This window comes from Castanea sativa, chromosome 10 (genome assembly GCF_040712315.1).
Source record: "Castanea sativa cultivar Marrone di Chiusa Pesio chromosome 10, ASM4071231v1".
NCBI classification, from domain to species: Eukaryota; Viridiplantae; Streptophyta; class Magnoliopsida; order Fagales; family Fagaceae; genus Castanea; species Castanea sativa.
This window is the reverse complement of record NC_134022.1, coordinates 39,090,805-39,103,508: the sequence shown is the minus strand read 5'-3', so window position 1 is coordinate 39,103,508 and position 12,704 is coordinate 39,090,805. Positions and strand designations below refer to the sequence as shown.

General features: G+C 33.2%; 2 protein-coding genes and 1 long non-coding RNA gene across 3 annotated transcripts; all 3 read right to left on the bottom strand.

Moving 5' to 3' along the window:
• Positions 1 to 804: 804 nt before the first annotated feature.
• On the bottom strand, positions 805 to 2,392 carry LOC142612551 (ankyrin repeat-containing protein NPR4-like). The gene is made up of 2 exons (XM_075784635.1): positions 2,098 to 2,392; positions 805 to 1,593 (listed from the first exon to the last, which is right to left on the bottom strand). Exons 1-2 carry the CDS (start codon positions 2,221 to 2,223, stop codon positions 982 to 984), a joined length of 738 nt encoding a protein of 245 aa, XP_075640750.1. The 5' UTR covers positions 2,224 to 2,392; the 3' UTR covers positions 805 to 981.
• A 109-nt stretch (positions 2,393 to 2,501) lies between these two features.
• Positions 2,502 to 3,676, bottom strand: LOC142613116 (uncharacterized). The gene is made up of 3 exons (XR_012840234.1): positions 3,580 to 3,676; positions 3,084 to 3,149; positions 2,502 to 2,731 (listed from the first exon to the last, which is right to left on the bottom strand). It is a non-coding gene; the product is annotated as an uncharacterized LOC142613116 (long non-coding RNA).
• Positions 3,677 to 6,137: 2,461 nt separating this feature from the next.
• LOC142612509 (uncharacterized) lies at positions 6,138 to 7,023 on the bottom strand. The gene is made up of 2 exons (XM_075784593.1): positions 6,510 to 7,023; positions 6,138 to 6,286 (listed from the first exon to the last, which is right to left on the bottom strand). The coding sequence occupies exons 1-2, from the start codon at positions 7,021 to 7,023 to the stop codon at positions 6,138 to 6,140; spliced, it is 663 nt and encodes a 220-aa protein (XP_075640708.1).
• Between the last annotated feature and the right edge of the window lie 5,681 nt (positions 7,024 to 12,704).

The following is a 12,704-nucleotide window of genomic DNA, read 5'->3' as shown; positions in this document are numbered from 1 at the left end:
AAATGAAAGTAGAGCAAAACCACTCCCATAGAAAACAATGTTACTGGTAGGTGGGCCACTATATACGAGGTGGATGACACAATTTTAAGTTGATCCCTAAAGATGAAGAAATGTACATCTACCAAAACTTTATAAGTAGGTAAGCCTATAATTAGTAATTAGCTGTTAGGATAATATACAACGATAACCGTCTACCAAAACTTTTTTTCTTTTTTAAATGGGTTCTAGTTAAGTCAATTAATAAAGTCTCTAATGGTTGAATAAGAGATTTAAGGTTCAATCCTTACTTATACCAAAAATCTGATCGGTATTTTAGTCTGATGATAAAAAGCGCAATTATCAGAAGGAAACGCCATAAGTTGAAACTCTATAATGATAAAAAATTTAAAAATCCAATTTGCTATTGAAGCACAAACTACACTTAACACACGGTTGAAAATCAGTTGCTTCTCAAGAAATTTTCTTAATTAGTTGTTGAAAGTTGGGAAATTCAAAGAGCTTTTATACCACTTGTAGATTAAATACCTTATTTTTTGTAGAGGTATTGCAAAAACGTTTTACCACTTGGATTTATGTGGATAACTTGGTTTGGCTACAAATGAGTATGTAATTAAAGAAATAATTGAGATATCTATCATTCCATTACGAACCATGCTAATTGAGGATTTCAAATTGTGAAAATGTACGTTATTTTCTGGAAATCATGTTAGTAGGTGAGGTTTCTTGTGTCAGAGAGAGGATGAGATTCAACATTGAAGAACTCTATATTCAATAATTATATTCACAGTCCAAGCCGTTCTTTAAAGTCAAAATTCCAAGCCCAAACAAAAGACATACACAAGCAGATATTTTGCTTGACATAGAACTCGTAAGACAAGCAGCTTAATTATTTCAAACATGAAGTAAACCAAGAAACTCGATGGATGGAGAAAAAGTAAAATATTAAAACATAAAGCAGCTGAATGTAGCAGCGGAAACACCCTAGAGAGACACCATCGTGTGGCTCGGTCGAGGTACCTTCTTAAAATGAGCCCTTACAAGATCAAAGTAGAGCGGGAATTGTGAAATGGCATAAAATGTAATGGGCAGGCACGTCACCACATACACTGGAAGTGCCCTGTCTTTAAGTTTATCCTTGAGCACAAAGAAATGTCCAGCACAGAAAGATATTAACATTGCGGCAATAGATACGAACAATGAAGTTAAGCCGAGCAAAAGTTTCCGTGGTAAGTCTTCCCGGAAATCTTTTTCTTGGTACCGACAAGTGAGAATGGAGAGGAACAAGAACAAGGCAGTGACGGAGAAGCATAGGGCAACAAGTGAGGTTACAGCAAAGATGTCGAATGCTGGATGACTTTCGAGGATTGGCGTGCCACTATTCTCCTTGACACCACCTGGGACAGTGGTTGACGTTGCAAAGGCAACAGTGGCAATGAGTGCAGCCACAACTGAGCAGGATTCAGAGGTTTTGTTTAGCCATTCACCTCCCTCTTTGACAAGATGCTTGTGATTTTCAGTGAAAATATCTGCAGGGGTCTTATTGTCGTTGTTGGTTTGGCAAAGTAAGTATTTTGGCACAGTGCTCTTGACAAGCTGCATTTAAAAATAATACATATACGTAACACGTGCAGTTTTGAGTGTGTCTTTAAATAATTTGAGTAGAAATTATACTTTTAATGATGAAAAAGGTAAAAGAGACAAGTCTCTCAAGTCAAGGGATATAACTCTATATTATGAAATAAAAAAAAAAAATTTATAGCATTTAACACTTTTTTTTTTCTAATAAAATATATCAGTGGTGAGTTTTGTCATAGTGATTAGGTTGCTCCAATTACAATAAAGGTCATATTAGTAGTTATAAAAAATATTGTACCCATAACATTACTCAAATTTTCAATTCCAATAAAAAAATATGAAAATAAGATCTTCACAATTTAAGAGAAATAAATTTCAAGTAAAATCGAGAATCATTTCAAGGCTTATATTTTATTCCAATAACAATGAATAAAGTTACGGGATATTGGATATACTTTTAAATCTATAATATTTAGTTCGATTTCATATAGGGATGATCCTTACATAGTTTTGAGTTCATACCTCGTACCACTTGATCTCCGATTGCATTTGCAATGCAGCCCCAGGAATTAGCCAAGACTGATGCTCTTCTAGCTTAGCTGCAAGATGCAATACGTTGTTGTTGTCATTATCCCATGCTTGAAACATGCTATTCGTCCGTAAAAATTTGCCCGTAATTTGCTCTTGGACAATAGTTGATATATTTGAGGTTGTCTGTTCTCCACTGCCACCAGTATTATATTTTTTTCTTCGCTTGTGGCATGTATAGCCATTGGAAAAGTTTTTAGTATTTCCTTGACCATTTCCATGATACCATTTTTTGCTGCAGTCAATAAGAGTGACTCATATTTTAACTTTAGGGGTAGACTGCTCCCCTTCTCATCATCAGGATTTTCTTTAGAAATCTTGGTAATCTTAGTATCAGATTCATCAGACTGATCAGTTTTACATGGTGACTCATTTTTTAACTCTGGTTGTGGATTGCTGCCCTTCTCACCATCAAAAACACTGACAAAATCTGATTGATCAGTTTTATGTGGTATTAGAACAGGGTTCCTCCCGTGTTCGAAGTACTGTTCTACTTTTATAGATTCGACAACAAATTTCAAGATTGCAGCGGAAAATAAGTGCTTCTCTTTTATCTTCTTTATTTCCTCTAATCCTCGCAATCATAAAATTGAATATATGTTATATATGAACAAAAAAATATTTTAATGTGCATACAGTAACATGAACATATTTACCGTGCTCACCTCACGTGTACATATCTTATCTGAAACATTAATATTAAACTGGATTACACTTTTGATTCTTAACATTTGGATTTATTTTCATTGTGGTCTCCTAAGTTTGAGAATTTTCATTTTGGTTCACAAATTTTAAACTTAAGGCACAAAAGAATTAAAAAAAATAAAAAAAATAAAAAAAAAAAAAACCCAATTTAAGAATCAAAAGTGTAATTTAATATCTTAATAAGAAAAGGCTAAAATGCTAATAAGAAGGTGTACCAAATCCAAGACTGCCCGATTTTGCTCTGACACTATTTCGATCTTCACTTTCGGTTTGGGATATTCCTTTACAAAATAAACGGTTCATTATAATATGCAAACAATAAGGTAAATTAGCAAATTTAGTTTTGAGTTGGGCTTGATCAATAACATTAGGGTAACTGGTATTTGTAAGATTAAGCATTAACATATGGAAACAATTTATTTTGGAGAGGAAAATAGAAGGGAATAAAAAAGAAATTTTAAAATATTTATTTCATTATTTTGTTTGAGAGTTTAATAGTAACTCGCAAGCAAGTTACTTTCTATTCTATTCTATTATTTTTTTTTTTTTTTTTTTCAAACATTCCGAAAAGGGTGATAAACATTTTATCTTTTTATTTTTTTTATTTTTCTATTGTATCCGTTTTATTCCCTTATAAAGTCCCAACTCCCAAGTGTAGTGAAGTCTTAAACTCAATCGATGTATGATTCTGTAACAATTAGAATTCCTCACCTTCTTGACTTGATTTGGGAGTGACATAAATCGATCCTTTGGGATTCTCTTCATCAGCTTTCTTGCCTTTATTATATAGTCTTCCTCCGGTAAACACTAGAAAAGGAAAGTAGCTTCGTCGCAAACTTAGGCACACAGCAATCAAAATAAAAAAAGAAAAAAGAAATATTTGCTTTACATTGTTTTTAGTGTATATGCTAAAGTTTTATTCATGATAGATATATATATATATATATATATATATATATATATATATATATATATATATATATATATATATATATGCATGTGTGATGTAGCAGTCATAATCGCTTATTATTACAAGAGAAAATATTTTCTTATATACAATTTACATCCACAGTGAAAGTTCGGATTTGTGATAAAATACAAGAACTTGTTTAAACTCCAAATTAAAAATTATGGCTCGGTTGATTTTACTCTAACTTATCTAAATGCGGAAACAATAGTAAATGCAAGCGAACAAACAATAAAATTACTCTAAACCATATTCAACAAATCACAGTAGTAAAAATGAAAGTTAAAAGAGTAGGGAAGAGAGATGCAAACACAAGATAACACGCCGATGTGTTATCGAAGAGGAAACCAAAGAACTCGGCAAAAAACCTCTCCACCGTCCTCCAAGCGGTAAATTGATCCACTAAACAATAAGTTGGGATACACAAATAGCAAAAGACCCTCCAAGCCTAGTTTACCCAATGCACCTAAGCCCTCTAAGCTTCTACTCTAATAAGGCTTCTTGGAATCATGTCTTGTCTAGTTTTTGGATCTCGCAATGCGCCCAATTGCATCCGCTAAAGTTTGGCTTCTTCCAATACTTCCCAGTAGTACCAAAAACTCACTAGATACTCAGTATGAGTGTGGTAAGTGTTTGGGCTATTAACCTCTCAAAAATATAGAAATAGAGAGATAGGAGTATAGCAAAACCACAATGGATGGTGTGTAGAATTGTGGATATGACAATCTCACACTCTCAAGGATTGAGGCTAGAGTTTTCTCATCTAAAAAGTTCTCTACTCAATATGTGGGTAATTATGATATATATAGCGTGCATGAGGATGTAGTGGAGCAGATAGGACAAAATAGCAAAACAGACTGTTTTACGGGTATCTCGCGGAAATGCCTTATACGCGAGACACTCGCGAAAACCGGCTGTCATCATCTGTCATGACTCTCCGCATTCTAATTATGTGCAAGGCACATGCATCACTTCGCGGGATGCTTAGTTGCGAGATACCCGCGAGAAATCTTCTGTCTTCACACTCTCTCTCTCTATCACACAACCTTTACAATAAAATCCCACATAAAATATAGGATATAAAAAATTAAACAAAATTACAATCAAATTTGGCACGAAATTAAAGCCAACACAAAACAGTTGTAAATCACAACTTTACACACAGTTTAAAAGGTGAAAAGATAATGCCCACATTTAAAATATGAAGTGAAAAGGTGAATGTGAAACTCCTACTTCAATTCAAAAGCCTAATGCTTAAGAAGTTATATTTTTCTTTCTCACGTAATTAGCGGGTGGCTTTTGATCTTATTTAAAGGTAAGTTTTTGTTGGGCTTTGTAGACCTTAGTTATGTTTGATTTGGTTGACGACTTGACCTGACTTGAATAATGTTGCATGGTTTTTCTAGATTAGGGTTTGTTGTTGTTGTTGTGCGTGAGAGAGAAAAAGATTGTAGCAGCACTTTGTATTTTTTTTCTAATAATAGTGAAATTCTTGTAACTCCATGAACGTAAATACAGTTTTATGCGTGTGATTAATTTTTTTTAGCGTGTGTTTTCTCTATTTTTTATTTCTCACAGGTTTAGGAATTCGGGAAAATTTCTTACAACTTCAAATTTCAAAAAGGTTCAAATCAAGTGATTACTGTTAGACGTTATAAGGAGATCGCAACTACCTGAATCTACTAAACCCAGAATTGTAAAAGGTCGTATATTCCCCTGATGCATATATGTACGTCTAAACAATCTTTTGTTGCCATGAGATTTCGTGTTCTGTAATTTGGTTTTGCAATGCCTTCGTAATAAGTTATTCTTAATGTCAGGATTCATTTCACTTACCAGATCGAACCATATTGTACAGAAACTGAATGAAGTTGATGCATGTTTGGTAGTTCTTCGGAAATTTGTTTAGTAATGTTGTATCGATTTCCTTGGGCACATCAGTCGTTGTACCTTCCAAAACAATAACAGAGAATAATGACATGTAATATTGTATGACAGATATTATTATTCAAAGGTATCCTTTGAAGAAAAGAGATATGTACGTGCATGTATTAACAATGGAAAAAAGTATGAAAATGCAAAGAAATTATTAAGTGTATTACTTGCACCTAATAATTTCTTGAGCAAAGCCAATAGCTTTGTAACCTAATCAGTACCTTTTAGTATTTTTAACGTGGACATTCGGAATTCAAATTACTCCTCTCTTTATTGTAAGTTTGTAACTATTGAATTATCCAAATATTAATAATAGCAATAATCCCTCTAATATTGCTATGTTTAACTTGAATTCAGTACATAACACTTATAATAAATGATGCTGTTTCCATCCAAGATAGCAACCACTTCTGAAGGCGGAAGGCTTTTTTGCTAAGAGATCGAGACGCCCTATTCCTTCCTCGTCCACACTATTAGCAAGTTCTTCGTGCAGTCGAAGTATCTTATATGCCAAATCTGCCAATGACAGTAGTTAGCAATGTAGGGTAATGTCTAAAATTTTGTTACAAGTAAACATGATTATTCATGGTGTTAAATGTTACATGTAGCAACTATGGGTAAGATAATCTGACATCAAATTGATGGAGAGAGAATTAAACATTATAAAGTAACACAATCTATTCCGGTGCATTTGATATATAGGTGAACTTAAAAACTTTCAACATATTAAAATGCTCACCCCAACACTCCCTCTTGATTGCACACTGTAGAATAGTCTCACCACTATTTTTTCTATAGTAGGAGTCGTTTAGCTTGCAGCGACAGATGGAGTGGAGTTGAAGGAAGATCTCTCTTTCACCATGAAGCGCGGCCAAGAAGAGAGGGGTCTCACCATCCTTGTTGCGTGCTATCCCCAATGATGGATCAGCTTTAGCAATGCAGATGCACATGTTCAAAGTTCCCATTGATGCAGCCATATGCAAAGGGGTATTCTTTTCTTTGTTTTCTAATTTTAAAACCTCCTTATTCTTGTCACAAATTATTTTTACAAGTTTCTCAACAATAAGGTCTTGGCCGTAGGAGATAGCAAAGTGCAATGCCGTGTCCTCTGACTGGTTGATCCGGACCGAGTAAGCCAATTCAAAATATTTTTCATATATCGTAATAACTTCTTCCCAGTTACCTGGCATGATATTTTTGTATAAAAGTTCTACCAAGTCGTCATGACATAATGGTGGAGTACTAGTAGACATCTTGGAGGAAAAAATTCTATTTCACGGAAATTAAAGAGATCGATGGTTGTGGAGCTCACATACTGGAAATGTCTATCGATTTTTATACTATCAAGAGAGGCCTACGATGTTGCCACAAGGAAAAAAAAGTGAGAGAGAAGAAAAAAAGAAAAGTGACTAATTATTCCATGCTGAGAAGTTGGTGCCATATGTTTAAAGATGTTTCAAGAGTGTCTACTAAGTAATACTGAGGACTGACACAAATAGGTTTTAAAAGCTAATTGACACATACATTTATTCTTGAAGTTTCTAGATTTTCGTTCAAACAGTATTATTTTCTTTTAGTGCTAATAAATATCGCTTATTCAAGGAGAAAAAAAATCCAGATTAATATAACAAGCAAAAAGAAAATCAACATTAAAACAATTACGTGCACAATATGTTATGCGCGTGCATAAGATAGCCAATTCGAAAACTGAAAGAAGGCATGTAATAATTTTACTAAAAATCCAAACTACCTTTATCAAAACATGTAATAAACCATCTATATAGCAAGAAGTCGAACTTTGTCCACAACTGCACAAAATACTTGTATCAGATCACGCGCATTAGCAGTAAAACATTAAATAATGCCATCCATATAATAATAATTATAATAAAAAAAATAATAATAAAAATTGATATTCCAATTTTTTAAAATCTTTGAACAGAGAATTTCGGCCCCCCCTAAGCTTGAATCCTGGCTTCGTCCCTGATGCTAACAGTGCATAGTTTAAGGGGGGAAAAAAAAACTAATTAATATAGAGGTTTGTCCTCCAATGTGATACTCTTAAGACTGAATTATTTCACATTAGCAGTAAAACTTTGAATAATGCATTTCACGGCCAAAATGGGCAAGTGCCCTTTTCATGCAAAAAATCCAGCATTATGCTTTATTTCTCAAACTAATTAGGAAAATGCTCTTCTTTCAAAACTCGATTTTTCCAAAATCGAGTTAAACCCTATAGCGACGTTTTAAAGAGCCTATAGCGGCATTTTGTAACTCGAGCTTCATGAAATTGAGTTATAGGCAAAAAACAAAAAAAAAACTTGCATGGAACTCGAGTTCATGGAGCTCGAGTTACAAAACGCTGCTATAGGTCCTGAAAACGTCACTATAAACTCCTTAAAATGTTGCTATATGGCTCTAGAAAATTTTTTTTTTGAACTTGATTTTGAGAAAATTGAGTTTCAAAAGAGGGACATTTCCCTAATTAGTTTGAAAAATGGGGCATTTGCCCATTTTCACATGCATTTCACGATATTCTCATGGTTATTATTTTAAATTTAATTTGTTCCAAATTGAATATGATTATATCGAGATATAATTGATATTGAAATAGCCTTATTATTATTATTGTTATTTTAAATTTTCTTTTAAGGATTTTTTAATTTCTATAAACTTTATCTATTCCAACTTCTAAATCCTATATATTGTACTCTCGAAGGCCAAAGTTTCATAATAGCACAGTTTATCGAAATATATATCAAACTACTACTATTTTGAAAATATATAGAAATATACCACTTTTTAGGTATTTGAGTTTGGGGAACTTGGGTTTTTCATGGTATTCAAGTTCCATAAACTAGAATTCGATGGAAAAATTTTGAAATTTTTTTATGGTACTCAAGTTTCATAAAAAATTTTCCGGCAATTTTGAAAGCAATTTTCTCAAAGAACTCGAGTTTATGGAACTCGAGTTTCACAAACTCGAATTTCAAAAAGGTGATAGATTTCTACATATTTCCAAAAAAGTGGTAGATTAATATATATTTCGGTAAATAGTGAAACTTGAGTTTCAAAAAGGTGGTAAATCTCAACATATTTCCAAAATAGTGGTTGATTGATATATATATTTCGGTAAACGGTAGTATTTGGCCATTTTGGCTTACTCTCAAATATATAAATAGAATGCATGTAATACCATACGCAGATTGTGAGAGTGACACTTTCATTCAACCTATTGTTAATGGTGTCACGTCATAGTTCAGGAAGATGAAAAAAGGTAGATTGTCCAGCAAGATAAAAAGTAATTTTTATCAAATGATATTATATCACCCATGTTAAAATCTAATAAATAAGAGATATGTATACAAAAATAACTACCTATCAAGACATGTCTCTCATTTATTAGTGAAATAGTTATTTTTGTACACATGTATCTCATTTATTAGATTTTGATATAGCTAGCATGATATTATTTGATACCAAATACCTTATAAGAATAATCCAACTCGTTCAGATTTACCGAATATAATGAGGCCTAACCATCGACATCCGATTTCAAGTACCAAATCCAGGATAATCAATTAAAACCCATCATAGAAAATTGTAACCTCAAGGTACAGCATTGAAAAACACGCCCAACATGATTACATGAGAGTGGTTATATACCTGTTAACTAAGAGTTAAGTTGGTGCCACAACTTGCTCACGTGGCAAGGTATGAGTAGTAGAAGTGTGATAGTGTGTCCATTTGGGGACACCCCTCTACCACTTACAACTTTCCACATGGATGAGTTGTGGTACATGTGCTACTTTATATGGCACCGGCATAAATCGTTAACTCATATCCATTTCTACCACGATAAAAGAATGGCTGAAAACAAGAAAATATGAAAAAGTAATACATATCGACAACAGTTCTGCTTAAACAACAATTCTATATTAAGCAGTGACTCCAATATAATATAACTAACCTACTACAATTAGAATAAAGGTCTAGTTACTTCATATTATCATATTTGTTCAAATATAAACATTTGGATTTATTTCAACCAGTGTCACAATATTTAGTAACATTCTAAGTTTTTCTCTTCTTGTTAGTAGGCATCTCCCATGTGTAACGAACTGCTTCAACAGGAATAAAACGTGGTTACTGTGGTCTCTTTTTCATCTTTTAAACAAGAATTTATCTTTTTCTTTAGTCTTTACCAAAAGAGAAAAGAAAGGAACTAGAACCTTACCTGTCAATAAGAGATGGAGGGGGGGAAAAAGAAAAGAGGGAGGGGGGAAAAAAGAAAAGAAAGATGGCTTAAATGAGAGAGCACACTGGTAATGGTGCATAGTTTAAGAAAAGAATATCTTCTCAAAAAAGAAAAAGAAAAGTATAAGCTAATTAATTAATAAGTTGTTCAGTCAAAAAAAATTAATGAGTTGTACCTTTACCAGGGAAAAGAAGAAAAGAAATAGGGAATATGTTAGCTTAAATGAGAAACCAAACAGCTAATGGTGCATAGTTTAAGCCCTCGTTTGGGACGGGAGAATGAAATAGAATGAAAATAAATGAAAAGAATAATTTTATAATATTCTTCTTTTCTCTTATCTGAGAGTTTTAATGGAGGAAATGGAAAGTCCATTTCCTTGTTTGAGAGTTTAAGTAGAAGAAAATGAAATGGATAGAAGATAACACTCATTCCTCTCTATTCCTTTAAAACTTCAAATTTTCATTTTCTCAAAATTGGGAGGAATGGAAGGGAATAAAATTAGATTTAATGAATTTTTTACTAAAACTCTCAAAATACTCTTATATATGCAACAATTTATTTTAAAATAGAGGTTTAAAAGTAATATTATCATAAAATAATTCAATTTCATTTCCTTTATGTTACTCTCAAACAAGATTATTTACATTCCATTTATTTTCATTTATTTATTTTAAAACATCCAATCAAGATTACTTCATTCCATTATTTTCCATTCATTTGCCGGAATGAGCAGTTTCACTTTCATCATCTTTTGAACAAAAATTTAGCTTTTTCTTTACGTTAAAAAAAAGGAACTAGAACCTTGCCTTGTTAATATCTAAAACAGAGAAAGAGGTTAATTAATATTCAGAAAATCTTTTTTATCTGGTTGAGCGGAGAAACATCCCACAAGTTTTCTGACTTCCTCTTCTTTGCCATTGGAGACAGCAATGTGTAATGCTGTGTCCCATGAACTTGTGAGCTTGGCCTTGTGGACCGTTTTATTTTCACTATATATTTTAACCACGTTTTCCCATTGGCCTTCATGGCCATTTTGAACAAATCTTTCTTGATTTTCTCAATTTCCGGATTCATTTGAATTTGGTCTGTGGTGGAAGTCGTTTTCGCGAACAGGAACAAGGAGGACAGGAAACGAGAGTGGAGTTAGATGAGTAGGAGATGGTGAAACTAACTGGGACTTGTGTTTTGATTTTATACTAGAGATCGACCGAGTCCTGTGCTAGTGCTACAAAGAAACAAACACAAACAGTACTTAAGGAAAGCTTCTTCCACATGCTGTTGTGTTTACTAGCATATTTGTAGCTTGTCTCGAAGTTTGTCGTTAGTATTCAAAAAAACCTTAGGTTCAATGAAAGAAAATCAACAACAGTACGTGCTATTAATTGTCCAACATTATTTTGGCTTTTGAAAAACATAGTGACAAACTATTGGGCTTTGTGAAGTCTAATTGTGTTTGATCCGGTTGACGATCCGACCTAATCCGAATAATGTTGTGTGGTTTTTAATGGAAGATTTTCTGAGGCTTAGTCCATGGAGTGGAAAGATTGTAGCCGCATTTTGTATTTTTCCCTGATAATAGTGAAATCCCTGCAACTCCGTAGGCGTAGACAAATTACCGACCTACGTAAATATTGACTCGTGTATGTGATTATTTTTTTCTTTGGGGTGTGTTTTTTCTCTATATTTTGTTCTCACAAGTTGGGAATTTCATGGTAATTTCCCTACACAGACTAATAACGAACATAGTTTGGGGGAATTTCTACCTAATAAGTTTGAGAAATATAACGTCGAATCTAACGTTGAGTTAAAAAGGAGAGACTAGATTCTCAAAAAAAGGAAAAAAAAAAAAAAAAAAAAAAAAAGGGAGAGACTAGACTTGTACCTCAAGCAAATTATGTTCCAAATGATGTTGATTCAACCTCATATTTTTCATCAGAATCCAAGCTTTTCCTTTTGAACAAAAATATTTCCTACCTCACTTTATAAAGAGACGTGTAGGTCTATGGGGTTATCTTCTTCTTCTTCTTCTTCTTTTTGTTTTTGTGTGCGCTTATATCAAGGTGGGAGATGGGGGTCTCTTTTACAAAATAATAAGATAGTACTATTAAACTATAATAAGATAGTACTGTTAAATTAGAAAGCTCTTGATAAAAGCGTAAGATTGTATTCTTTTTTGCTGAGAGAAAAATGGGTAGAAGGGGGCTACCTAAATTGGCGTCTTTCACTTGAACGTAACTATAGTGATACTTTTCCTACCGAGCTTGGGCCTATGGGAGCAAAGGATCTAAATGAGCCATAGCTGTACACTTAGCCCCATCGAAGACACTAGTGAGCATGAGTCGAAGCATGGTGTAATTTTTCAGGCGCTTTCCATTGCGTGATTCGAACCTTGGACCTAAACCTCCCAAACCCTTAGGATTGAGCCCATGACCACTGCACCGACTACCCCCCTTGGTGAAGTGTAAGATTGTATTCTTTAATTACATAAAAAGCACACAATTAATATTCATCATTCAATAATTAAATCAAACATGGCTCATGATTCCTTCTATATATTGAAAATTATTTACTTTTTGGGATTTGAATTCACCAATATTATTGATATGTAATTCAAACTCAATGTGTGTAGCCAATGAAGGGAATATACACGATATTTTCAGATTTATGAGATGCAAA

Coding starts and splice junctions, on each gene's coding strand:
- LOC142612509 (XM_075784593.1), bottom strand. CDS start 7,023: ATGTCTACTAGTACTCCACCATTATGTCATGACGACTTGGTAGAACTT. Junction 6,287..6,509: donor AATCAAGAGGGAGTGTTGGG/GTGAGCATTTTA, acceptor TGTCATTGGCAG/ATTTGGCATATAAGATACTT.
- LOC142612551 (XM_075784635.1), bottom strand. CDS start 2,223: ATGTTTCAAGCATGGGATAATGACAACAACAACGTATTGCATCTTGCA. Junction 1,594..2,097: donor CGGAGATCAAGTGGTACGAG/GTATGAACTCAA, acceptor TTTTAAATGCAG/CTTGTCAAGAGCACTGTGCC.